The following is a 24,860-nucleotide window of genomic DNA, read 5'->3' as shown; positions in this document are numbered from 1 at the left end:
ATGTGAACTACTGTATGCTGAAATAAAAGCAAAAGATAATCTATAACTGAAACAAGTAACAAAAATGACATTATGCTTCACTAATGAAACGAATACGCACAAGAGTCAGGGACGAGCACGATAACCATGGCGGGTCCCTTCTCCATCTCTCGAGGTGCCTGAGAATCAGCAATGGAAGGGCCAGGGGGAAGGCAGCAGAGGGGAAGACGAGCCAGGGTTCGAGGTAATCGAGCTGCCCGGAATTACAACAGAAGCTCCTGGAAACCCACCTTGCTCAGGGCATCAGGGTCACTCTCTCAAGCTGCACAGAGCTCTCATGGCGTGATTTTCTCTCTGAATGGGATTTCAGACCCCGTAACTACCGTGCATATAATGACATGACCCTGACTGTGTGCTTATGTTTGACAGCTCCCCATCCACCACAGTGCAAGGAAGGCAAATACGAAACGCCTCTAGATTGAGGAACACAAGCTTATGCATGGTCTAGTTTTCCTAGGCTCTTATCAATCTGAATATCAACTTCTACGCATCCTGTTTGTGTGAAGTGTCGACGTGGAAATCAAGTGTCACTGTTACTCTGGGAGGACACACATGGACCATACTGCTCAAAAGATAGCATTGGGACTAGAATCGAGGTGTTTTAAATGTACTTATTATTTATTTACTGAAATATATCTAATTTACAACGATGTGTTCGTTTCTGCTGTAGAGCACGGTGAGTCAGTTATACACACATATACACCTTGTCTTCCATTATGGTTTATCACAGAGTACTGAATGTTGTTCCCTGTGTGACAGAATAGGACCTAGGACCTTGCTCTCAGAATCAAGGTTTGATTCCATTGCTGAAATTGCAAAAACCCACATAAAGGTTAAATATAATTATTCACAAATGATCACAATTTAGATGTGATCTTACTTCCCTGCACAGCAATTGAAGAGATAACCTAGACTCTCTCTACTCTGACTTCTCTATCTGGGCTGTCTGGAGCCCCACTGCGTCCTTCACGTGCCTGATTCCCCCTTAGCATTAGCAATATGCCTGCGAGAATACAGTTGACAGAATCCACTGTCCGCAGCCTCAACAAAGAAGACTAACCCTCAGCTTCAGCACAAGGGTAGTTTACACTTGAAACCATGAATCCCCGGGTTACCCAGTAACTCTTCCCAATTTTGGCAGGCACTATTATTAAAAAGGAAGAAGAGCAAGAGAAATCAGGAGAAGAAGGGAGGGGACAGAAAGAAAAAGGAAGAAAGAGAAAGATATATTGAACTGCAGAATTACAGGACAGGGGTGAGAATGCTCTCCTGGTATCGACAGTGCTGTGAACCAAGTCCTTGGTGGCCTGAATACTTAGCACTGGAAGGGCTGACTTAGCCATGAGTTGTAAATGTACCAGCTGCAAAGTTCGCTTTCCCAAAAGTCTTTGCTAGTGTATGAGGCTCTCCACATCTAACAACGTAAAATTTCATTCCTACTTCACTCCAGAAAAACAAATAAATTGCCAATATGAAAGAATGTTTTAAAACCTTTTCAGAAGGCAGTAGTGGAAAATAGGAGAGGGTTTTCTTAACAGGAAAAGGCACAGATCAGAAAAACAAGACTATTAAGTCTGGCTACAGTTCCTATAGCAGGGAACCATGGGTTCTGGCATAAACTGCTCAGATTCAAAACTGGCTTTGCTACTTACTAGCCACGCAACACTAGGCAAGTTGTTCAACCTCTGTGTTTGTTTCGTCAATTGTACAACAGGGATAGTACTAATGCACACAAAATCACACTCACAAACAGCGTGAAAAAGCATTGATATACAAGTAATACTCATGACAATAATCCTGGTCACCTGTGAACTTGGTGCTACGACTCCAGTTTGTCTCAAACAGCCCTTTTCTGGGGAGAACCACTTAAGACTCCACTGTCTTGTCTACCACCAGCACTTTTCAGGTCTATCTTCATGAAGAACACAGTTTTAAAATCATCTCGTGGGTGATACTGCGTATGTGACAATTCACTGAAATGTGAACTCTGGTGGGGTCTGCTCACTAGCTTTGGAGCTACTGATCCCACCATATGCCCCAGCAGAATTGTGACCAAAAAAACAGAACAAACCAAAACTGCCCCATGGGTCACTTGGGAATAATGGAAGTTTTCTACCTGATTCTGTGTATGCTACGGGCACACCTGGAATGCAGCTCTTCTGCCAGGGCCCACGGTTTCACACCTCCAGCCTTCTGCCTTCAGGGGCACGATCTCTTTTCCTTTCCTGGCTGAAGGGGGCCCAGGCCAGGCATAACCTCCTTCCAGGAATCTGTCCTGACAGCTTCCTGCTCCCAGCTGGATTCATGCGTGCAGTCACTCAGTCATGTCTGACTCTGCGACCCCATGGACTGCAGCCTGCCAGGCTCTTCTGTTCATGGGGATTCTCCAGGCAAGAACACTGGAGTGGGCTGCCATTTCCTCCCCTAGGGATCTTCCCGACCCAGGATGGAACTTGGGTCTCCTGCGTTGCAGGCAGACTCTCTATTGTTGGGGCCACCAGGGGAGCCCCTGGAGTCACGGCTCTTCCCTTCTATCCCCACACATCTTGCACCTGCATCACCCTGTCAGTCATGTTATGTTGACACCACTGTTTGAGCATGCTGCTTCTACTGATGGTCCCTGCGGGGGAGGGGTCATCACTCATCTTTCTGCCCCGAGAAGGTAGTGCAATGCCTTGGACAAAGAGAATATCCAGTAAGGGTTCAATATAAATGCTCACCAGCGTGACCTTCAAAGGATCCTTTTAGACCTCATACACCATGCAGTGACTGAGCCTATGCGACTATGAATGGAACAAAGGTCAGACATTTTGTAAGAAAAACAGCTTCCAACAGATGATACACATTCCTCCAAGGTTGCTGAGGAAAAGCTACTGCCTGAGTCGAATATGTGTTGAGATGATTAACATCCTTTCTGGCCCACCCTGCTCCAGCCCGATTGCAAAGAATCCATTATGGAATCCAGGACTGTTGCGCAGAACGCTCCGTCACAGGAGAACTGCCTTCCTGGCTTGTGTGAAATACAGCACTAAGGATCAACTCTGCCAGGTGAACTTCAGGCCTGATGTGTGGATTTGATGGATTCATGAGAGCCCAGGGAGGGGGAGGGGACGGAGGGAGGATGAGAAAGAAAGAAAAGAATAGAAAGAGATCATAGGCAACCTATAACCACAGCACTGATGGTGTAAGTTTAAAACTGCTGCTTTTTTTATGGTTAGGAGCTGTTTTTGTAAGCACAGATTCATTGTTCAACTTAACCAAGGGGTTTCAAGTATCAGGTCATGGCCACTGGAAATGTCCAAGCAGAGACTTCATGCCTGCATGTTAAAACTGTCACAAGAGGATACACTGACAATTGGAACAGATGATCCCTGTTTCCTTCTAATTTTAAGGTTTTAACTTTTGTGAAAAAGAAATAGTGACTTGGGGTATGGGTTTTTTAAAAATCTTTCTCATAAATCCTCAGAAAGAAGAATGACTACTCTGAAGCACACAGATCTGCTAATACTAAAGTGAGTTTCTAGTTTTCAAGCAGGTGCTAACAAGCAAAAGAAGCAAGTGACAAAGAAAAATGCTTTCACTGCTGAGGATTTAAGAATGCATATATCAATAAAACCCATGTGTGGATAAGCGAATCTGTAAAACTGCCACCAATGAGTTCCCCTTTACAAGTTAATTTCCCACAAATACTCTTAGGACACAGTCTAATTAAGACAAAAGATTTCTAAGCCTCAGGTTAATCCTATTTATTTCAAGCAATTCTGATAAAACAAAAGTATAAAAAGCAAGGAAAGAATCTGGAAAGCTCCATGTGGTCTGTGATAAGCTGGCTCTCTCTGAACTGGCTGCTGTCAGGCTTACATGTGGAGTAAAAAGCTCTAAGGAGGGGTTGTATAAACTGTACACCCCCAACTCCATTTTATGGCTTGATTATTCTTCTTTCTCTTAAAATGGTCTTAAATATAATGCATTTGCTAACAGTTTCCAAATGTATACCGTAGCCCATACCTTCCTTAACTCTACACTCATATGCCCAACTCCCCACTCACTATCTCTACTGGGATGTCTAACAATCACTTCAAATTGACTGCGTACAAAGCCGAGTTCCTGACGCCTCCCTAACTCGTGCTCCCTGCAGTCTTCTCCAGCTCGGTAACGGCTACTTTACTGATCCATGTGATCACAAAGCATGAAGAGTTCACGTTGTCCACGATCACAAAGGAAAGAAGTGGCCAAGCCATTGCGTGAACTCGGGCAGCCTGGCTGCAGAGCCAGCGCTGTTACCGTCATGCACACTATGCTGCCGCAGAAAATGTTCCAGGCTCTACTTGCAGAACCTGCCTGCTTCTCACTGTGTCTCAGCTGCCGCCACTCTGGTCCACGACACTATCAGTTCTTCCCTGCATGACTGCAGTTAGCTCCTACACTATTACAGTCAAAAATTTTTTTACAGTCAAAAATCTTTCAGCAGTCCTTAAAAACCTAAGTCAGATCACAACAACAGTCTTTTACATGTATAACTTTCCGGTGGCTCCACACATTGATCAGAGTAAAAGCTAAAGTCCTTACAATGGATGATGTATAAATCAACGTTCTCAAATAGAACGTAATGGATATAATCTAGCTGATACTTCAGAGTTATAATGGGACAGCAGTAACTTAAAAAAAGAACTAAATTAAACACATCAATTAAAAATTCTGTAAACAAAAAATTAAAAAATTTAAAATTCTACTATGAAAAAAATAGCATAAATATGTGACTAGTATGGATTTCAGTGCATGCTCAATCACTTAGCTGCATCTGAGTCTTTGCAACCCCATGGACTGTGGCCCACCAGGCTCCTCTGTTCATGTGATTTCCCAGGCAAGAATATTGGAGTGGGTTGCCACCTTCCCCAGGGGATCTTCCTGACACGGGGATCAAGCCCACATCTCCTGTGTCTCCTGCATTGGCAGGCAGGTACTTTACCACTGAGCCACCTGCGAAGCCCCATCCATCAGGTCACACAAGCCAAAACCAAACCATGCCAAAGCCCAGGAATCATCCTTGACATCACCTGCCTTCTACCTGTATCCAATCCAACACCCAGTCCTATCCATTCTTTTCCAAATTTCCATCAAAGTATAATACTCGCCACCCATCTCTACTTATTTCTACTGTCAAACTCTTAGGACAAAATCTTGTCCTCTCTCTCCTGAATCACTCACACTGACTGATTTATCTGCATTCATGTAGGCCCTCAATTAAACTGAAGATTTTAATATCAAAAAAAAGAAGTCCTAAACTACCCAACCTTTACATTATTTTAGTAGCTTTCCATACTCTTGACTGGGCCCTGGATCTCTCTCTAGCTTCATCTACAGCGTGTGCCTCCCACCCTAGACACTCTGGCCTTTTTCAGGCACTGCTGCTCTTCCTGTCTTCTCTCACAGTGGATGAACAGGTATTGCTCGCCGTCTGCCTCTACAAAGATGAGGTCACTGGCCACTGTGATTGCTGGTCTTCACATCCTGAAAGCGTTTCAGACCAGAGATCAAGAATGAGGGATTCTGTGCTTTGGGAAAAACTGGCAGAACTGGCCTTCAGATAGTTAAAGATACTTTTCAGGAAAAGATTTTATGATCCCAATTTCCTGCATCTTTTAGATCTAGAAAAGCACTAAAATCATTAGTGAAGGCACCTGCTTCTAGTGACCAGCAGTAACCTTCTCTAGACTAGCCGCAATCATCTGTAAAAACGTACGCTTGAATCCCCTCTTACCAAAATCACACATACACTAACACCACCCTTCCCTTTGGAGTAACTCCTCACAGCTATCTGAGCGACTATCTCCCAGGCTATAGTCCTCACTTTGTTCTCAAATAAAACTCAAGTCGCAACTCTGACGTGCATTTTTTAGTCAGTGTCACCACAGAGTCTTTACACATGCAGCATTGCCTACTGCCCTTTCTTCAGCTCTCAGCCAGGCGTTCTGCTAGGTGCCTGGGCATATACTGACAAACGAAATAAAGTCTCTTCCTTCATGATGCTTAGGGCTAAGTTAGGAAAAGTGGTAGAGAAAAAACCGTGATCAAATAACATATATTGCGAAAAGTGCTACAAAGAAAAAGGACAGAGTGCTGTGAGAAAAGGAATAATGTAAGGCAGAGAAACCTACTTTAGATTGGAAGGTCACAGAGTAATGCTTTGAACAGGGGCATTGAAACTGAGTTCTCAAAGACAGAAAAGGAAGTTGTTCCTTAACTGGGCCACAACGGAAGAGAAGTATTATTACTGTAAGTCTCATGTGCCAACAAAATATAGAATTTGAATGATCATAATCAAGATGAAACAACACAGTTAAGCTGACAATTCAAAAAGAGGAAAAAGATTTGTCTATTCATTGCTTCTCACAACTCACTTGGTCAAAGACTGAGACTGTGTTATCAAAAATGTTTAAAGAAGAAGCACAGGGATGGGATGAGAGAAGTAAAGACCAGAAAATAAGCAGGGGCCACCTGCCCAGTAACCAAGGCTTATATAAGCAGTGAGTCAGCAAAAATCCAGGTGTCAATGGATCTTTTCTCTGCCCACTCTAAGCAGCTAGAAAACTTGGCTCTCTCTATTGAATAGAAGAGGGGCTCAAGGACAAGGTCTGAGGTAGGCTAATAAAGCAGTCACCGCACCATCCAGCGGTACTTGCCTAGAAAGGGTGGGGAAGGGTAAACCTTCGTGCTCAGCAAAACACAAGAAACAGGATCCAACTTAAAGTAGACTAGACCAAGGTGATTCTGGTAAGATTTCACTGACCTAGTGTAACTATTTCTTTAACTTGCAATAAACATGCTTACTCAGTCCAGTTCAGTTGCTCAGTCGTGTCCGACTCTTTGTGAGCCCATGGACTGCAGCTCGCTGGGCTTCCCTGTCCATCACCAACTCCTGGAGGTTGCTCAAACTGATGCTTATTAAAGAGCCCCAAATCCAGACTCCAAAATTTGCTGAAAGCCAGTGCTACATTTTAAAGAGAAAAATATCTTTATCTTTCTTGGGGTCCATAAGTATTTCAGGGCTTCTTTCTACAACTATCTTTTCTCTAAAAAAGGCTAATGTGTATTAACAGTAAAAGAAGAAGGACTCATAATGATGGAACTGGGTCTGGCAAGGAAAACGGTACGAACGAGAACACAGAAGGGATGAAATCACAGTGCAGGCGCAGGGATGAAGCACTAACCAACCGCTTGATACAGAGCAGCAATGATAATGAATCGAAGACAAACACCCACCAACGCACAGCTATGAAAACAGCAGACTCCTCAACCTGCCTCCCTCCACCTCCACACTTAGAATTCTCAGCCTACTACTGTGCCAGTGGCAACAATTAAATAAGAGCGCAGAGCCTTTATTTTTTCTTCTTCACTTCAGGCCATAGGGAAAGCTGAAAAAAAGGGGGGGAGGAGGGGCGTTAATTATGACTGTTCAAAGAAGAAAAAGGCTATCTAATTGTTAGTGTTCTTTGGTCTGGAAATTCCTAGCTTCTACCACTTCATGGATATCTGAGAAAACCTGATGACTATTTCTGAAGGTCACAGAACTGAATGACCAGAAATAATGGCTTCCTTTCTGGCTCCTTCGGGTATCCCTTTCTATCAAATGTGAATCTGCAAAATGTTTTAGTCATTGCTAAGAGGCAATTCTATGTAGCAGATACAGAAAAGTATAAACAACAACAACAAACAAAAACAAAAAAAGGGGAGGGGGCTGGGGGGGGGCGGAGACCCAAAACATAAGTGACACATTTATCTTACCAAAGCCCCCTGTCAGGCAGTCTGCTGATTTTGCTTGCCACAAAGCTCATCCTTCATTTGTGCACTGCCAGCGCAAGCTTGGATCGCGCAAACAATCACAACCTCTTTTGGCTATAAGCTCTTTCCATTTGTCCCAGCTTCCAAACTGCAGACGAGCTGTGGCAGAGTCTGTCACGGCTGCACATACTTGGTTTCCGAGAATAACGCGGTAAATGAGGACAGCTACCACTGGGAATGCCTTCCCCCACCAACAGCCAGCCGAAATGAAGCTTCTAGTTGATCCCTGGGCTTCTCACCTTCACAGCCTCAGAGAAGTGCCTTTCACAGAACAGGCAGGTACAGCCACACCACATCAACATCCCCGCATAGCCAATCCCCTGCAGTGCCCTCCTCGGCCTGCGTACTGTACCGCTTCTGTCTCCCGCATCAACTCTTAGAGCTTTCTACACTGGGGAGCCAGGGAGGAAGGACTCTGTGCTGAACAAACAGAAAGCTTCTGCCAAACAAGCATCTGTGTGTGAGAGACAGAGAGAGAGAGTGAGTGTGTGTGTGTGTGTGTGTGTGTGTGTGTACGCGCACGCGCATGGCTTGGGTGTGGGCACAGTTTGCTAGAGCTGAATGCAAATGAACAGTTTGAGACCGCAGATCACAGACAGTATCTGCCGCTCTTCTCCAAGCTGTGAGCTTCTTTTATAAAAGACAAAAGCATCCAACGGGCTGGGCTTAAAGCTACAGGATGTTCATTCACCATCCACATTTGTACTTTCATTTACAACCAGAGAACAGTTCGAGGAGGTGAAAAATATTCTAAATAGGATTCTATTTAGGATTTAGGATTCTATCCATGTTTCAACAGAAGACTAAAAGACTGCCAGGACAAATTTCTACGCTTTTCTAATGTTTCCTCTCTTATTTTTCATTTTAGGTTTACAAAGTCATTTAAATGAAAACTGAGCAAGAGAAAGACTTCAGAAAGACTTCTTGTGACCCTGAAGTCTTTTTCACTATGGACAACAGGGAAAAAAAGCTTCTGAATGAAAAGCAACAAGCTCTCTGAAGTTTAAGTAACAGATTAAAACACCACAATCATAAACCTGAGCTCAGCTCCTGTACCATCACATACTTTATTGAATACTCACACTTTATTGAATACTCACAATATTGCATGAAAGAATAAAATGTCTTCAAGAGACTGTTCCTGCCCTGAAAAAGTCACTGTGGGATTTACCCTAAAACAACCCATTAAGGACGTCTGTGTGATTAATTAGCACTCTTACTGCAATAATCAGGTCAAATCTAAAGAGACCAACTATTTCGTGATCAAGAAAAATCTCTGTAAATTATTTATGATCACAAGAGGGATGGGCGGTTGTCAGCAGAAACTGTGAAACACTGAAGTGGTTAAAAAAAAAAAAAGAAAAGAAAAAAATTTAAGTGTTCTTTCAAGGGACTACCCAGTGTTGTCTATCGATATTTTGGAGTTATCTGATAGTATAAATTCTGCATCTTTTTCTCTGGCTAGGTTATTCTAAGACTGTAGAGATGGAAATTACCATGTGAATAGTGCTGGTGATGAAATACAGATCAATTTTGTCTGGTAGAGAATATAAACTTCCTTAAGTCCAATTCTCATTTTAATATCTTACTGCTTCCTAATAATTGGTGAATTAGTGAGACAAATAAAATCTTTGACACATGTTCATTTTGTATGAGAGTCACAATTTTTCCTTTGAATAAAACCTTTAACATTTGAATCTGTAGTTTTTATTTTTGTAAAGCATCTAATTAAAAATCAATTGTCTAATTCTGTCTGTTTTAACAAGGCTCTTACAAAAGACCTCTAAATTTTTAGAGTTTTAAGAACAAAAACAAACTAAAAGAATTATAATAGAGTACTCTTGTGGCTCTCAAAGCCTAAACTATCTATTATCTGGTCCTTTACAAAGAAAAAAGGGAGCTTTGCTAATCCTTGCTTCACAAACCCAGGCAGCATATTAAAAGCAGACACATCACTTTGTGGGCAAAGGTCTGTATAGTCAGAGCTACGGTTTTTCCAGTAGTCATGTATGGATGTGAGAGTTGGACCATGAAGAAACCTGAGCACCGAAGAATTGATGCTTTTGAACTGTGGTGTTGGAGAAGACTCTTGAGAGTCCCTTGGACGCCAAGGAGATCCAACCAGTCCATCCTAAAGGAAATCAGTCCTGAATATTCACTGGAAGGACTGATGGCCACCTGATGTGAAGAGCCGACTCACTGGAAAAGATCCTGATGCTAGGAGACTGAGGGCAGAAGTGGGCAAAAGAGGTTGAGATGGCATCATTGAATCAACAGACATGAGTTTCAGCAAACTCTGGGAGATGGTGCACGACAGGGAAGCCTGAAGGGCTACAGTCCACGGACCTGCAAAGAGTAGGATATGACCCAGCAACTGAACAACAACAATCCTTGCTTTAGATCAAAGTTACAGCACCTCAACTGGCAAAGATATTTGAATAAGCGTGATCAACTTGACAAAATAGAAGACGCTGAGGATTCAATCGGCATTTAGCAGTAAGTCAAATTAGGACCCAGACAGAAAACAGGCTCGTTTACGAAATACCACCCAAAGACATATCAGGGATATTTTACTGATAACACAAAAAGTTTCCTTTAAAAGTGTTCAAATGTTACTTTACAAAGAAACCTTTTTTTTTTTTAGCTTTATTTATTATTTTTGGCTGTGCTGGGTCTTCACTGCTGTGCCTGGGCTTCCTCTAATTGCTGTGAGTGGGCTTTTCATTGCAGTGGCTTCTCTTGTTGCAGGGCATGAGCTCTAGAGTGGAGGCTCAGTGGTTGTGGCCCACGAACTCAGTTGCTCCAGGGCATGTGGGATCTTCCCCAACTAGCGATTGAACCTGTGTCCCCTGCATTGGCAGGCGGATTCTTAACCATTAGACCACCAGAGAAGTCCCAAAGAAACGGTTTAAAACTGTTTTTCATTGACTAGTTTTCAGACTTCTCAACACTGATTAAAGTTTACTGAATATGCCCTTAGAAACAAACAAAGGTGAACACAAGTTTCACTAGAATCTAATTTATGAAATACTTTTAAACATTGTAGTATAAACACAATAATCTGGAAATAAAACAAAAATAATAATAAAAACCCCTACTAAATTCAGAATTTATCTGACAAGAAAATAGCTTTTTCCCTCAGTAATACAAACCTACAACAGTATTTTTACTGTGTTCAACACTGTTGAGTACTGGGGGGAATGCTGAAAATTTATAGGAAATAGATTTTATCCTTCTAAAACTCTTGGGGAAAGATGTCTTTTAAAAACTTCTTTGTTATCCAACATTTCAAATATGTGTAAAAGTAGAGAGGATACTGAATCCTGTGCACTTTACCCAGTTTTAATTATTAACTGATGGCTGGTCTTTCCTCCCTCCCATGCAATGATTTGGAAGCAAATCCCAGACAAAAGATACCCTCAACATAAATCAAGACTAATTCTAGAGGCTTTGCTCTATTATTAAAACCTATCTCAGCTCTAAGACCTCATGGATATTACTTAATTTTTTGGACAAAATGCCTAAGGTTCTCCTTCTTTTTCACCCTTCGCGATACTTCATGAAGGATCCACTGGGGAAAAACGTCCAAAGACTGAGGAACTTTGTTCTGTAAAGCATCTAATTTGACTGACCTTCTTGATGCTGATACCTGATGACTGGCTGGATAAATTTTTCCCAAAGTGGCCAAAGATGGGGAAAAGGAAAGCTGAATCGAAGAAGAAAAATGATAAATCTAATAAATCAGTTGCTGTCTGTAACAGCAGAAAGCAGAGGATAGATTTGGAAGGGAGGTACTAAAGTCAAATCAAGACCTGTCACATCAGCTGGCCGTGCATTCCCCAAGGGGTCTCTTTTCTTGCCCTCCTTCAGCAGGTTACGGGTTCACCTAAAGTCTTTAATTGTAGTAAGCTCCCACTGGGATTCAGTAAGAGGGAGGTTTTGTTTGACTTCAGCAGCTTTCTCTATGCAAAAGCAACCAGTAGGTGGGGGAGCAGAAAAGTGACAAAGAAAGTAACTGTAAAGGAGTTTAAAATCTTTTGAGATTAGTATAGTCATATGAACCTCTAAATAAGGCAAGCGCTTTCTTTTACTGCTTAGAACCAATTAGTTCAGAAAGGAGAGCAACAAAATTAGTGCCAAAGCCAATACCAGAATTATGAGGTTTTAGGAAAAGAATACAGGCATCGGCCTTCTTTAGAAATTAACCAGGTTATCTGCCTTGCTATTCGAGGCAATTAACTGAAGAAGTGCAACTCCGATCCAAAAAGGATGTCCTAGAGATATTTCCATAACTAGTGTCAACATTTAATGTATGACAAATATGAAGCCAAATATTCACGTCCTTTGGCTCAAGTGTGTTTACATTAAATGGGAACAGTGTGTAAGTGAAGAACAAGTCTTGCTAAGGTCAAAGACTCACATCAGGATAATGGCTGTCAAAATGCCTGATTAAGAATCTGCACTGATCTTGAAAAATAGAATAAGCACAGGTTCACAAAGTTAAAGTTCGGAAACAACTCACTCCTAGAGCTTCAGTGAACTGGATCAACGTGTATACAGTAGAAGTACACACAGCAATGGTATTCTTATCATTATAATCACAGAGGGGAAAAGGAAGAAGACAGGAAGATAATAGGACATGTTCTACCAAAGTCAATAAACATGTTCTAACAAAGAAAGTATAGAGAATTAATGTCCCTTCAGATACTAATTTATTTTATTATATTAAAAATGTTTAATTGAAGCATAGCTGATTTACAATGTTGTGTCAGCTTCTAGTGTTCAGCAAAGTGATTCAGTTGTATATGTATATATTCTTTTTCATATTCTTTTCCATTATGGTTTATTGCAGCTTATAATGTAGGCTCAATAAATGTCCAGTGAATTAATACATAAGGAATAAGAATATAACATCATATCACCTCCAATACATGCTTATGTTATATTTGAATCTACAGACAGCTGTGGCTAGTTTCTGAACTGGAATCTTCCATTTTTTTGTATTCAATGTTTTACAGAGCCACCTCTGATTACTGGACAGTGTTTGCTTATGAATTAATTTTAGTCCTTTAAGGATTGATTTAGTTTCTGATATTCCACAAGCACATAAAAAGCAGAGTTATGAAACTTTTTTCTCCACAGAATTCCAAGCCAGAGCTGTAAGAGACCTTAGAAGATAGTCTGTGTATGCTCAGTCATGTCTGACTCTTTGCGACCCCATAGACTAGTCCATCAGGCTCCCCTGTCCACGGGATTTTCCAGGCAAGATACTGGAGTGGGTTGCCATTTCCTACTCCAGGGAATCTTCCCAGCCCAGGGATTTAACCTGCATCTCCTGTGTTGGCAGGTGATTCTTTACACTGTACCATCTTGGAAGTCCCAAAAGATAAGTCTACCCAGTATTTAAGTGAAATTTACCAGAAATGGAGGCGAAATCATTCACAATTAAAATTTGGAGACAGATTTCTCATATAAGACCAAGAAACAATAACTGTAGAAGACCTCTGTTCTCAAGCCATTATTTAGAAAATCAATATGGAACTGTCTCTAGTTTGTTCTTGAGTTTGGCACACTCAGGAAAAAAAACATATTCCATCTTCCCAAGAATATCTTCTGACAAAATTACTTTTTATCTTCTAATGATTTGATAAAAATTAATTTTTCAAACTATGTTACAGTCAAAATTAATTTTAACTAGGGTTTAGATGACTGCTAAGACTTTATAAAGAGGGCTGAGCACTGAAGAATTGATGCTTTAAAACTGTGGTGTTGAAGAAGACTCTTGAGGGTCCCCTGGACTACAAGGAGATCAAACCAGTCAATTTTAAAGGGAATCAGTCCTGAATATTCATTGGAAGGACTGATGCTAAAGCTGAAGCTCCAATACTCTGGCCACTGATGGGAAGAACTGATTCATTGGAAAAGACCCTGATGCTGGGAAAGATTGAAGGCAGGAGAAGGGGACGACAGAGGATGAGATGGTTGGATGGCATCACCGACTCGATGGACATGAGTTTGAGCAAGCTCCAGGAGTTAGTGATGGACAGGGAAGCTTGGCATGCTGCAGTCCATGGGGTCACAGAGAGTCGGACATGACTTAGCGACTGAACTGAACTGAAGGCTTTATATGGTATTATAGAATTTGCAGCCCTTTAATCTAGGGAGTAGGAAAGGAAAAATCCTAATTAAAATTCCTAGTAACTTAGTGCTTTGTCTTGCATATTAAGGGGAAAACTTTAATGAAACAAATTTGCTCATGACCAATTGATAACAAATGTTCTTTTGGTGGCTTTTTGTAAACAAAATTGAGATGTGAATATTGTTAGGCACCTCTCGTATTCTTTTCAACTACTAGGAACTCTGTTTTCTCTCAGGGTGTTTTATGTTGTAATTATATCAACAACAATGTTTCTGTTATTACATCCTAATGTTAGGGTAATATTAATAATGCTTCTTTTCCAGAATTTTAATTTTAAAGAACGACGAAGACAACCTAATTCTTAAAATGTATTGTAATGTAACAAGAGCTTTGTCTGATTTAGGTTAATTAAGATCCCACTAGGTAAAGACTTCCTTTTTGCTATAGGATCTAAATTACTTTGAGTTAAGAGACTGCCAGAGAACCTGCTCACAGCATCTAATGCAGTTCTTTGGTTTGTTTTCTCTATAATTGAAAATGGTTGTAAGAACAGCTGACCTTTCCATAAATCACATAAATGTGGTACAGCTGAATCATATAATGTGGTGACTTCTGCTTTACATCTGAGAATGCCACTGAATTCCAACTTTACAGCTCAAAATTTTAATTACTCTTTTCAGCTGCTTGACATCTTCAACCCTGACTAAGCATAGCAATGTCACTAGTGATGGATTAATGAAGAGGTTGAAGAGGGCCGGAAGCACTTTGCAGCAAGCCGTCGGAGACCGTGTTCCAGGACGGTGTTTATCCAAGCTGGTAATCTTCACTCTTTCACTCACTGACTCAGTTATGAAGAATCAATTATAATGTCCTCCCCTCAAAAGACACCGTGAAGAACTCTGCTGAATGTACTGCTGAAATCTAGATATCCTGTCTTCAGAACATCTCTACTACTATAGTAAGCCTATTAAAAAAGGAAATGAGCTTAGTCTAGGGATAATCAAACTTAGAAAATCTGTTTAGTGCCTTCCCTACGGGCTTCTTTTACAAAGTACTTATTTACTTATGCCTAACCACTGGTCTGGAATAGTAACAATTCAATGCTAAGGAGACTGAAAATTTGCTATTTTTCAAAGAATTAATAGCAGCCAGAAAATATTTCTGTACCCTTAATTTTAACATTAATAAAAAATGGAGGCATTTACTGAACACTTAAGTTTTTATCTTAAGACTGTTAGTGTTTTAGCAACTTTGGATCAAGTAAAATGTTTAGAGTACATATATACACCATATGGTTATACTCATTTCACTGTACTTTTTTTAAATTTCAAATTCCAATTTATTAATTTGTAGGCCACAGAGATTCGTGCTCGTGCTCAGTCACTGAGTCATGTTCAACTCTTTGCAACCCCATTGGACTAGACACGGCCATCATCCTCTTCCACGTAATTTTCCAGGCAAGAACACTGGAGGGGGTTGCCATTCCCTTTTCTGGGGGATCTTTCTGACCCAGGGATCGAACCTGCGTCTCCTGCATTGGCAGAAGGATTTTTTACCACTGAGCCACCTGGGAAGCCCAGGCCACAGAGATCAACCTCATGTAAATTAAGATATGTCACTCTCACTTAAGGAAGATTTTGTTCCAGCAAAATAATGTGCAAATTAAGGATTTAATAAAGAATAATATTTATTACATTTGAAAATATGTTACACTTAAAAGTGACTATATAAAGGAATTTAGAATGAATGCTTTTGAAAGTAAATAATTACCCTATCCAGAGTTACAAAACTTTGTCTAAATTCTATTTTCCTCTGTACTAGTAGTACAAGTTTAAGTCCAGTAAGCTCCTTCATCGATCTTCTATGAGTAGTTTGTAACTGAATAATAATCAGTTAAGAAATTGCTTTTTAGCTCTATTAACTGCCTAGAAACAAAAAAATAAGTTTGAGACCAGTGTCTCTGACCATTTCTGAGAGTCACAGGAAAACGTGTCACTTTATTTTTAAAACCAATCTATACATGTCTATACACATATATTCTGAAACGACCTAAAATCTAACGATCTTGAGAAGCTGTCTTGTGAAGTAGCCTCATTTTACAAGTGAGGAATAAAAGCTCTGGCATGTTAACTGAATCCCCAAGTTCCCATCTGGTTCTGGCAGGACTGGGACTACAGCCCATACCTCTCCAACATATGCCTCATTTACTTATTAGCCTTATTACTTGTCGTTATCTTCCCCAACTAGAATGGAAGCTGCATGAGGGCAGAGAGCCATCTCAACTCCCAAACTCTGATAGAAAGCAGATTCTCCAACAACCGTTTGTTCCGTGAACAAATGATCAGTCTACACCACCCTCTGTTTCAGAGAGGATACACTGGAACTCTGGCATACAGTAATTTCTGGCCTGAATTAAAATAATTAATGACGACTGTTCTTAAGCATTAAGTCAGAGTTCTCAACCTATTTTTCTTCTCACGGTCTTAAGGGATGTAAAACATTCTCCGGAGGAGAAGGAAAGCATTTTGAGCACTGGGAGTAGGGAGACGCTGCACTGCCAGTCTTCTGTTGCCGTGCTGTACACTTCTCATCCACCACTGAAATCACCGTTCTGGCTATTCCTTTCGAACGAAAGTCAGTTACAAAGAAACCCCACAATTACAAAATAATGTGGGCAGATCTTTGCATTGTTCCATAGGCACTGTTCCTAGGGAATCTGACCTTTATGTAGCACTCTAAGCCCCATGAAACGATGAGAGTTGGTCAAGCTGCAGTTGAGATGGGAGGGGAGTGTTATCATTTGAAAGTCCACCATTTAATAAAGTTACAGTCCAGTGTAAATAACAACTGTTTAAATGACACAGATAGCATCTGCACAGAACCAAATAATTATCACCACAAATTCTGGGCATCTGTACAGAAAATCAAGGCAATTTATATAGATGTGTGTTGTTGCAGGGTCATTAAGGAAGGAAAAAGCAAATTATTCATCTTTAAGTCAACATCTGGGAATATTATCTTGTGTAATATTTAAAACACAAACATAACTTCAACATATAAACAATGCATTCTGTCACATCCCACTTCCTAAGACTCTCCAATTCTTTCCTAGAATCAGATATGTTTTCCCCTCTAGAGTTTTGTGCCTTTAAAATGTTTATCCTGCAGTTTTCATAAAGTGTGTTGCAACGTCATGCAAAGAGGTTATACATAAACCCCTATCTACAGCAGTTTGATGTATCCAGAGAGTCATGCGAAAAATTTCAGAAGCTAGAGCAAGTACCTCTTCTCTGAACATTTTAATCATTGTTTCAATGAGAGGATCCTTGTGGCTCAGCTGGTAAAGAATCCCCCTGCAATGCGGGAGACCTGGGTTCGATCCCTGGGTTGGGAAGATCCCCTGGAGAATGGAAAGGCTACCCACTCCAGTATTCTGGCCTGGAGAATTCCATGGACTGTATAGTCCATGGGGTCGCAAAGAGTCGGACACAACTGAGCGGCTTTCACTTTCGCAGATCTGATGAATACTTTGGGTCAGTGAGAGACACGGGTAGAGAAGCAAGTTTAATCTAAAATCATTCACTCAGGTACTAAGTGATTTTGGCAAGCTTTTCTCTACTCATGGATTAAGGCAGTAAATAGACAAAACAACATCAATTAAAAATATTCAGATTACGTTTTACATTTTCCTCCTCTTTCTGGACTGTCAATAATGGAGAAAAAGGAGTTAACTTCTGTTTTACTATCAGTCTCCACCCCCTGTCCTTTCAGGGCTGGCCTATGAATTCTTTTCTTCTGAACACCCCATTCAACCTGGGATTGCATTCTTAATAAAACATAGATAAGGAAACTGACCTTTTATAACCTCAGAACAAACAGAGATGTGCCAGGGTTTTAAAATCCAAGATACAGAACAAACAACAGGGAAAAAAAAGGGGGGGGGGGGAGTAGAGGTACAAATCTGTTAATAAAGCTGGCATTTAAAGTGATCGGCCATAAGGAATAGGAGAGTGACTTGTCATCAAACTTCAGAGTGAAGAATCTATTTGGATCTTAAATACAGTGGCTCACAAGAAACAGAATGCTTTAGGGTCGGGTAAAACTGCACACAATCTGTGCGCTTCAGCATGCATCTCTTAGAGAAGACCTATGTACTACTCATAAACCCACAACACACCAAAACATCATCATAAACTACCGCTGTCAGCCACATTTTGTATACAGTTAGGGACTGTGGGTGAGATGTGAAAATGGTGGATTCACTGTGAAGCTGGATCACCCTCTCATCCAGTTGAATCTCAGGGACTTGCTCCACTGATCCAAAGGCATAGTACCAAAATATGTGCATACCACCTTACAATTCAGAAAATTGCCAAATCTTTGGGAAAAATACACGAAAAACAAGTAGCTGAGTAATAAGAACCGTTTTGTTTTTGTTTTTTTAATGTGAGAAATATTTTAAATGGCTTTAATCCTAATTGTTATTGGTTATGCATGCCTGGCATCTTCAAATTTAACCCAAGCTTTCCCCAAGCTGCCAAAGGCAAAAGGAAACTCTGGTTCTCTGAAGCAAACACTTATTTTTGGAGAACTACTTAGCCTGAGAGAGTGAGGATGACATTTACTCTGCACTGAAGCAGCCCTGTCATACGGCAGAACGGGACACTCTGGTATCATCTGAGCATGCCCACACAGCCAAAGAACACTCTGTGCGTTCTACCTAAATACCTAGGGAGGGGTAAAATGAAAACTAGGAAACACATAATACACCTCTCCACTACTGCCACCTCACACGAGTCAGTCCCCAAACAGCAAATGCCCGGGGCTGAGATCTACTGCTGAAAAAATGCTAAGTTTCAGCAGCTCAAAGCATTTCCTGTGCCTGTCTCAGCAACCACCCCCACTTAAAGCTGTAGAATTATAAGATTAAGGAAGAGATTTGAGGGAAAAAAAAAGACAGATACACACACATATACAACATACGGTTTCCGAGGAGAGTGAGGGTTCCATGCTTGTGAGGGAGGAGGAGGAGGAATATGCCGAAGAACCCTCGGGTTTCTCGCAGACTTGAACATGCTGTACTGTGGCATGAGGTCAGCAGAGACTGGCTCCAGCCGTGTGAGGCTGAATTCTGCCCTGACAAAGCAGGATCACTGTAATATGAAGCAAGAGGACCCAGGGCATGTTGGCTGCCGTACAGAGTGGCTGTTCTAGAAAGTAATGGCAATTCCAAAACAAGGGATCTATGCTGTCACATGAGGTGATCTTCAGCCCAGTTAAGCAATAAGCACCCAAAATACTCTGAATCCCAAACACAGGCAGCTCAAAGCATTAGGAGAAAACTTTTTTTCCTCAAACCTATTTTGTGTCTGGAGGAAATGAGCAGGAAGTGGGAAATTTGAAGAACTATTGGTTACTTTGTTTTGTATCATAAATAATGTCCAGATTCTATTCTAAATGAGGCACAGTCATTTAGACACTGTGACCTAGCCGAGGAGCCCCAAACTTCTATGACTTTACAAGGAAGGGAGAATGTTCTGAAAAAATATTTTTGGTGTTAGACACAGGCTGAAACTGAAGAGATGGTTTAAAAACCTCATTTCTCCCAAATACCCAAAAGGCGGAGACCTAAGGCACATTACCATTTCTTTTTAGGTCACCAAGAATGTATATAACTGTACTGTTAGAAATTTTTCCCTGAAATAAGGGGAACACATACACACACACAAATCATAAATAGAAAAAGGAACCAGGAGATGGAATTTCCGTCAAGACAAAAGCACAGGACAGACAATGTAGACAATCCTCTCCATTCTGTGGTCTCCCTTATATTACGCAAGTTTTACTCTAGACCAGAAGTGACCGAATCCTTTTAGCATTCTCAAAAAGACAAAACTCTGATAAAAAGAATGGATTCCAGATGAGTGGTGGGGTTAGGTGTGACTATCAAGGGAGTCTCCCAGAGTGACGGAACACATGAACACGCACATGCACACCCAAAATCAGCACAGCATCAGTTTTCCCTCAAACGTCTCCCAAGTCCTCTGAATCCCAGTTCTGCCGTTTCTGAGATGCAAGGCAATATAAATGAAAACAGCTCAGACTTCTGCGACTTCTGGGACTCTCATTCTATCGTCAAGCGCTTCAGGCCGCCTCACCTAAAGCATGGGCCCCATGCACGTTAGTTCCCTTTCCTACTTCTATTTCCATCACAGATCTATTCTCACAGACACCAACCGCCACGGATTTCTACGCAGAAACTGAAAGTTTGCAAATCAGAATGTGAGTTCAAAGTTCTGTGCTTCCCCCGTGCCAGCTGACGACATCTCCAACAGCCACACTGCAACGGGGAGAAGCATGTCTGCTGCTTATTCATTTAGCAGCAGCAGAGGCTAACAACTAAAGACTGAACTCCGTACTTGTCATCAAGAAGATAATGGCACAGGACAAATCAATGAATAAAAGCCGTTCTGTTCTCTTCTTGGGCTCTTTTCTGGTCTTGTACTCTTTTTAGTCTTATCTGTGACGGTGCTAAGTTGCTTCAGTAGTGCACGACTCTGCGACCCCATGGACTGCACCCCTCCAAGTTCCTCTGTCCATGGGATTCTCCGGGCAAGAACACTTGAGTGGGGGGCCGTGCCCGCCTCATCAGTCTTATACATCCAAATAATCTTTCTCAACTCCACCAGGGAAAGGACAAGAAGTGTGGAAAGAGCAGAACGATCAGAGCTATGAAGCACTCAGGATCTGCTTAGTTTCACATTTGGAAATGAATCACAGGTACTTCACGAGTGGGGTAAGAAGGGTCTTCAAAGGGTATGAACATGAGAAAATTCAAGTAAAAAAACCAAAAATTCTAAGAAGTGACATCTTCATGGTCCAAAGCAAAGTCTGCCCACCTCCACAAGCTGTGGTACTGTTTCGCCCTCTGGTACTTACCTCCGATCCCCACTCAGACATCATTACCTCACTGCTGCTCTGTCCCCACTCTGCCTCCTGAAGAAGAATGTCCAGGACTCCAGCAGACACATGGATAAACTCTTGTATGACTGTGTTTCAGAACATTTAGCTCTTCCGGGACTTACCAGTTAGTCAAATGGAATTTACCTTTGACCTTATTAACACGAGGTTCTGTTCCACCTCACCACTGAGATACTAATCTCAGGACTAATCACTCCTTTGGAATTACATCTTAAGCTTTCATGTCTAAGAAATTAAATTTCATAGGTGCTACCCTATTCCCTCCCCCTCCCCCTCCCACCAGGATCTATTATACTATCTTTCAAGCCAAAGTCAAGGTGGTATAAAGAAATCAAGCAAACTACATTAGAATTGACTCTACTGATTACTGACTGTCCAACTTTCATAACCACTGAACATCAGTTTCTTCATCAAAATAACGATATAGCACACCTTTCAGAACACATTTCTGAGCACTGACTACTGATTATCAGATACTGCTGCTACAGTGAATAACCCCAAATTTCAAGAATAATCTCTTCTTGAAAATGGCTCTTTACAGAAGTTTTCAAAGCAATTAATGTGACATAATCTCCATTCTACAAAAAAGGAACTTGAGCTTTGCGCAATTCCTGAATATGGCAGGGCCTCAGTAAATATTAGAGACTACTCTGAAGGCTGACTTATTCAAGATTACACAACTGGGGTGGGTCAGGATTAGAACCAAGGAATTCTGACTCTTCCCTAACATTCTTTCCACTCTTTTGCCATTCAGTTATTTGCCTCTATTTCTCTGCTTCTGTGTTTATTTGGAGGAAATAAAATTATAAATTATATTTCTCATGCTTTATCTCTGTCATTTATTATTTCTATATTGGCTTTCTTTAGCTTATAAGTTTACAGGAGCTTTTGCATACTCAAACTTTCAAAGCTTCTCTATACATTCATCCTAATAAACTGAAGATTCCATGACTTATTTCAGCAAAAGAAATTGAGATCATTTAGTTATTTCTTGATAGACTTCTAACACTACAACTTACTCTCTATTTCCAATATTGTAATTTCTCCTGAGCAAATGTCTCATCTTTTGGTTTCCAACTGTCTGCCATGGAGAAAGGACTCTCTGATCTAAATATTTTGACCTCACACTCTTCACATGATTTACCTAGAAGCCAGAGCAAAATTCTTTCATTTCTGTCATTTACATCTCTCTTAGTAAAGCAATGCTTAAGAATAATTTCCTTTGCCAAGAAGACTCATAGTCTTTTCAACAAATGATACCAACACAAGCAGCTATCAACATGCAAAAGAATGAAGTTGGACTCTTCCTCACAAACTGTAAAAGATTAACTCAAAAAAAAAAAAAAAAAAAGATTAATTCAAAATGAATCAAGAATCTAAATGTAAGACCTAAAACTATGGGTGTAAATCTTAACGACCTTGGATGTAGTCAATGGTTTCTTAGATGTGACATCAAAACCATAAGCCATAAAAGAAAAAACAGATAAAACAGCCACAACAAACTTCAAAGTGCACCATTAAGAACATGAAAAGACAACCCACAGAAAGGGGAAAAACTTCTGGCAGCTCATAAGCTTTATAAGGGACTTGTACATAGAATATATAAAGAACCATTACAACTAAATGTTAGCAAGAAAACCCAAATGGGCAAAAGGCCCTGAACAGACACTTCTCAAAAGAAGACTGACAAATGGCCAAAGTGTACGTAAAAAGATGCTCGGCATCATTAGCCTTCAGGGGAATACAAATGAAAACCACAATGAAGCACCAGCTCACACCTTGCTAGGATGACTGTAATAAAAAAGACAGAGAGTAACTAGAACTGGTGAGAGTACCGGGAACATGGAGCCCTCACAGACTGCTGGTGGGGATGCAGCATGCTGCAGTCCCTTTGGTCAACAGTCGGGCAGTTCCTCAAACGATCAAACAGACAGTTACCACATGATTCAACAAACCACTCAGAGAAATAAAAACAACTGTCCTCAGAAAAACTTGTACCCAGACATTCACAACAGCATTATTCATGAAAAAAGGAGAAGCAACTCAAATGTCCATCAACTGATATATATATATATATATATATATAAAATGTGATATTCATATAACTGAATATTACCCGGCAATAATAAGGAAATACTAATAAATAACATACAGTATAATCTTGAAAACAGAATGCTAAGAAGTCAGTCACAAAGGATCATATATTTTATGATTTGATTTCCATAAAATGTCCAGAACATTCAAATCTACAGAGACAGAAACTAGATTAATGCTTGCCTAGGGCTGAGGGGAATGATAAGATTGGCAGTAATGGCTAGGATGTGTGGGATTTCCTTCTGGGGTAATAAAAATGTTCTAAAATTAATTATGGTGACAGTTGTGAAACTGAATAAAGTAAAAGCTGTGCAATTATAAACTTCCATGGGTGAAGGGTATAATATGTGGATTATATTTAAAAAAAAAAAACAACTGTTAAAGTTTGTTGAAAAGCTGTTAAAACTTGATTAAACATTTCTAACAGGACTTGTGTTCTCAGCTACCCCAACTCTTAAGATCTATACAGATTTATTGCATAGATGTACTTGATTATAGACAGAATTGGATATACCAAAGAAAGCAATCAGAGTGAAGGAAAGAAGAAAATGTAGAGTGAATACAAAATTTGGCACCAATAACCTGTGTAGACAAGTCTTACTAAGCCCGTTTCCTCATCTCTGAAGCCTCTTATGATAAAATTGTTGGATGAATCAATTCTCTTAGAAAGATCTTCTCTTAGTTTGCACAAACTTGAACTTTGTGAGCAGTTGAGAATTCTAGGAAGGCTGGGATAAGGGATTAAAAAAAGAATCAAACATTCCAATAAAAGACTTCTGTAGAAAAGTGTCATCTGTACTTCATGCTATTTATTATGGTGAATCTTTGGAATATGCAGCTACTCCTCTACATGTTATATAAAGTAGTCAGAGTAAAACATTTTATCACGAAATAAAAACAAAGTTGTATTTACATTACACAAATGGCACTGTGAAGTATGTGTGATTGACATGTGAACTAGAAACACTCACAAAGCTGTTATGTTGTAATGCACCATCAATTTTTTTGGATGACGAAATGTCTTTACATCCCAAACAATGTAGTACTATTTTTATCACAACTACTACTATGGATAACCACCAGAAGAATAGCGGCCTTTTAAGTACTAGGCTCTTCATATATATTACTTCATTTAATCCACAAAATACCTGGCACTCTACTTATTCATTGGCTTCATTTTTAATGAAGAGGAAATTAAGGCTCAGCGAGGGTAAGTCACTTGCTTACCTGTGCTATTCAGCCTATCTTTGATGCTCTCATAGACTGGCCTACATCAAATGACAAACCAAATCCCAAGGGAGATGCTTCATTTCACTCTACTCATCTACCTCTCTAGCTTCATCTTTGCTCCAGTGTCTTTAGGACCACACTGTGACAGCAGGTCAGAAGAGCTGGGATGGTTTGTGAGCATGTGTAGCATTCATACGGTATCCCTCACTGCTGGGCCTTGCCTCCTGAACTCTCTCACCCTGGAATGCCCTCCTACATCTAAGAGTCGTTAGAGGCCCAAAGCCAATGCTCCCATGAAGCTTTCTCTGAGTTCCTTTTGTGGAAATCTCTCCCAATCATAGCATTTCAAGAACATAATTATAAAACACCTACTCTGAGCCAGATGTTGTGATAGGCACTGAGTTAGATATATTTACTTTTTTACTATAGGGAGCAGACCAAAAAAATCAATTGTATGTATGTTTCACTCAGTGTATAAAAACTGGCAAACAGGCTACATGGTCTGCAAAATGCCCTGATAGAGAAAAATGATCTT

General features: G+C 40.5%; 1 protein-coding gene across 23 annotated transcripts in view; it reads right to left on the bottom strand.

Annotated features, from left to right (window-relative positions):
• The window catches only part of TMCC1 (transmembrane and coiled-coil domain family 1), a 151,933-nt gene that overhangs the window by 25,606 nt on the left and 101,467 nt on the right, over window positions 1-24,860 (bottom strand). Inside the window, exon 1 of one of the 23 annotated variants that reach the window (XM_065933935.1) lies at window positions 19,004-19,156. The exons of 21 other annotated variants lie outside the window; for them this stretch is intronic. In XM_065933935.1, coding sequence (XP_065790007.1) covers window positions 19,004-19,030 — 27 coding nt within the window. In that variant the 5' untranslated portion in view covers window positions 19,031-19,156. Of the gene's footprint in view, window positions 1-18,988; window positions 19,157-24,860 lie in introns of those variants that run through there. One more of the 23 variants, XM_065933933.1, reaches the window with a different exon arrangement.

Source organism: Muntiacus reevesi, chromosome 4, assembly GCF_963930625.1.
Source record: "Muntiacus reevesi chromosome 4, mMunRee1.1, whole genome shotgun sequence".
NCBI classification, from domain to species: Eukaryota; Metazoa; Chordata; class Mammalia; order Artiodactyla; family Cervidae; genus Muntiacus; species Muntiacus reevesi.
This window is presented reverse-complemented; position numbering and strand designations above follow the sequence as displayed.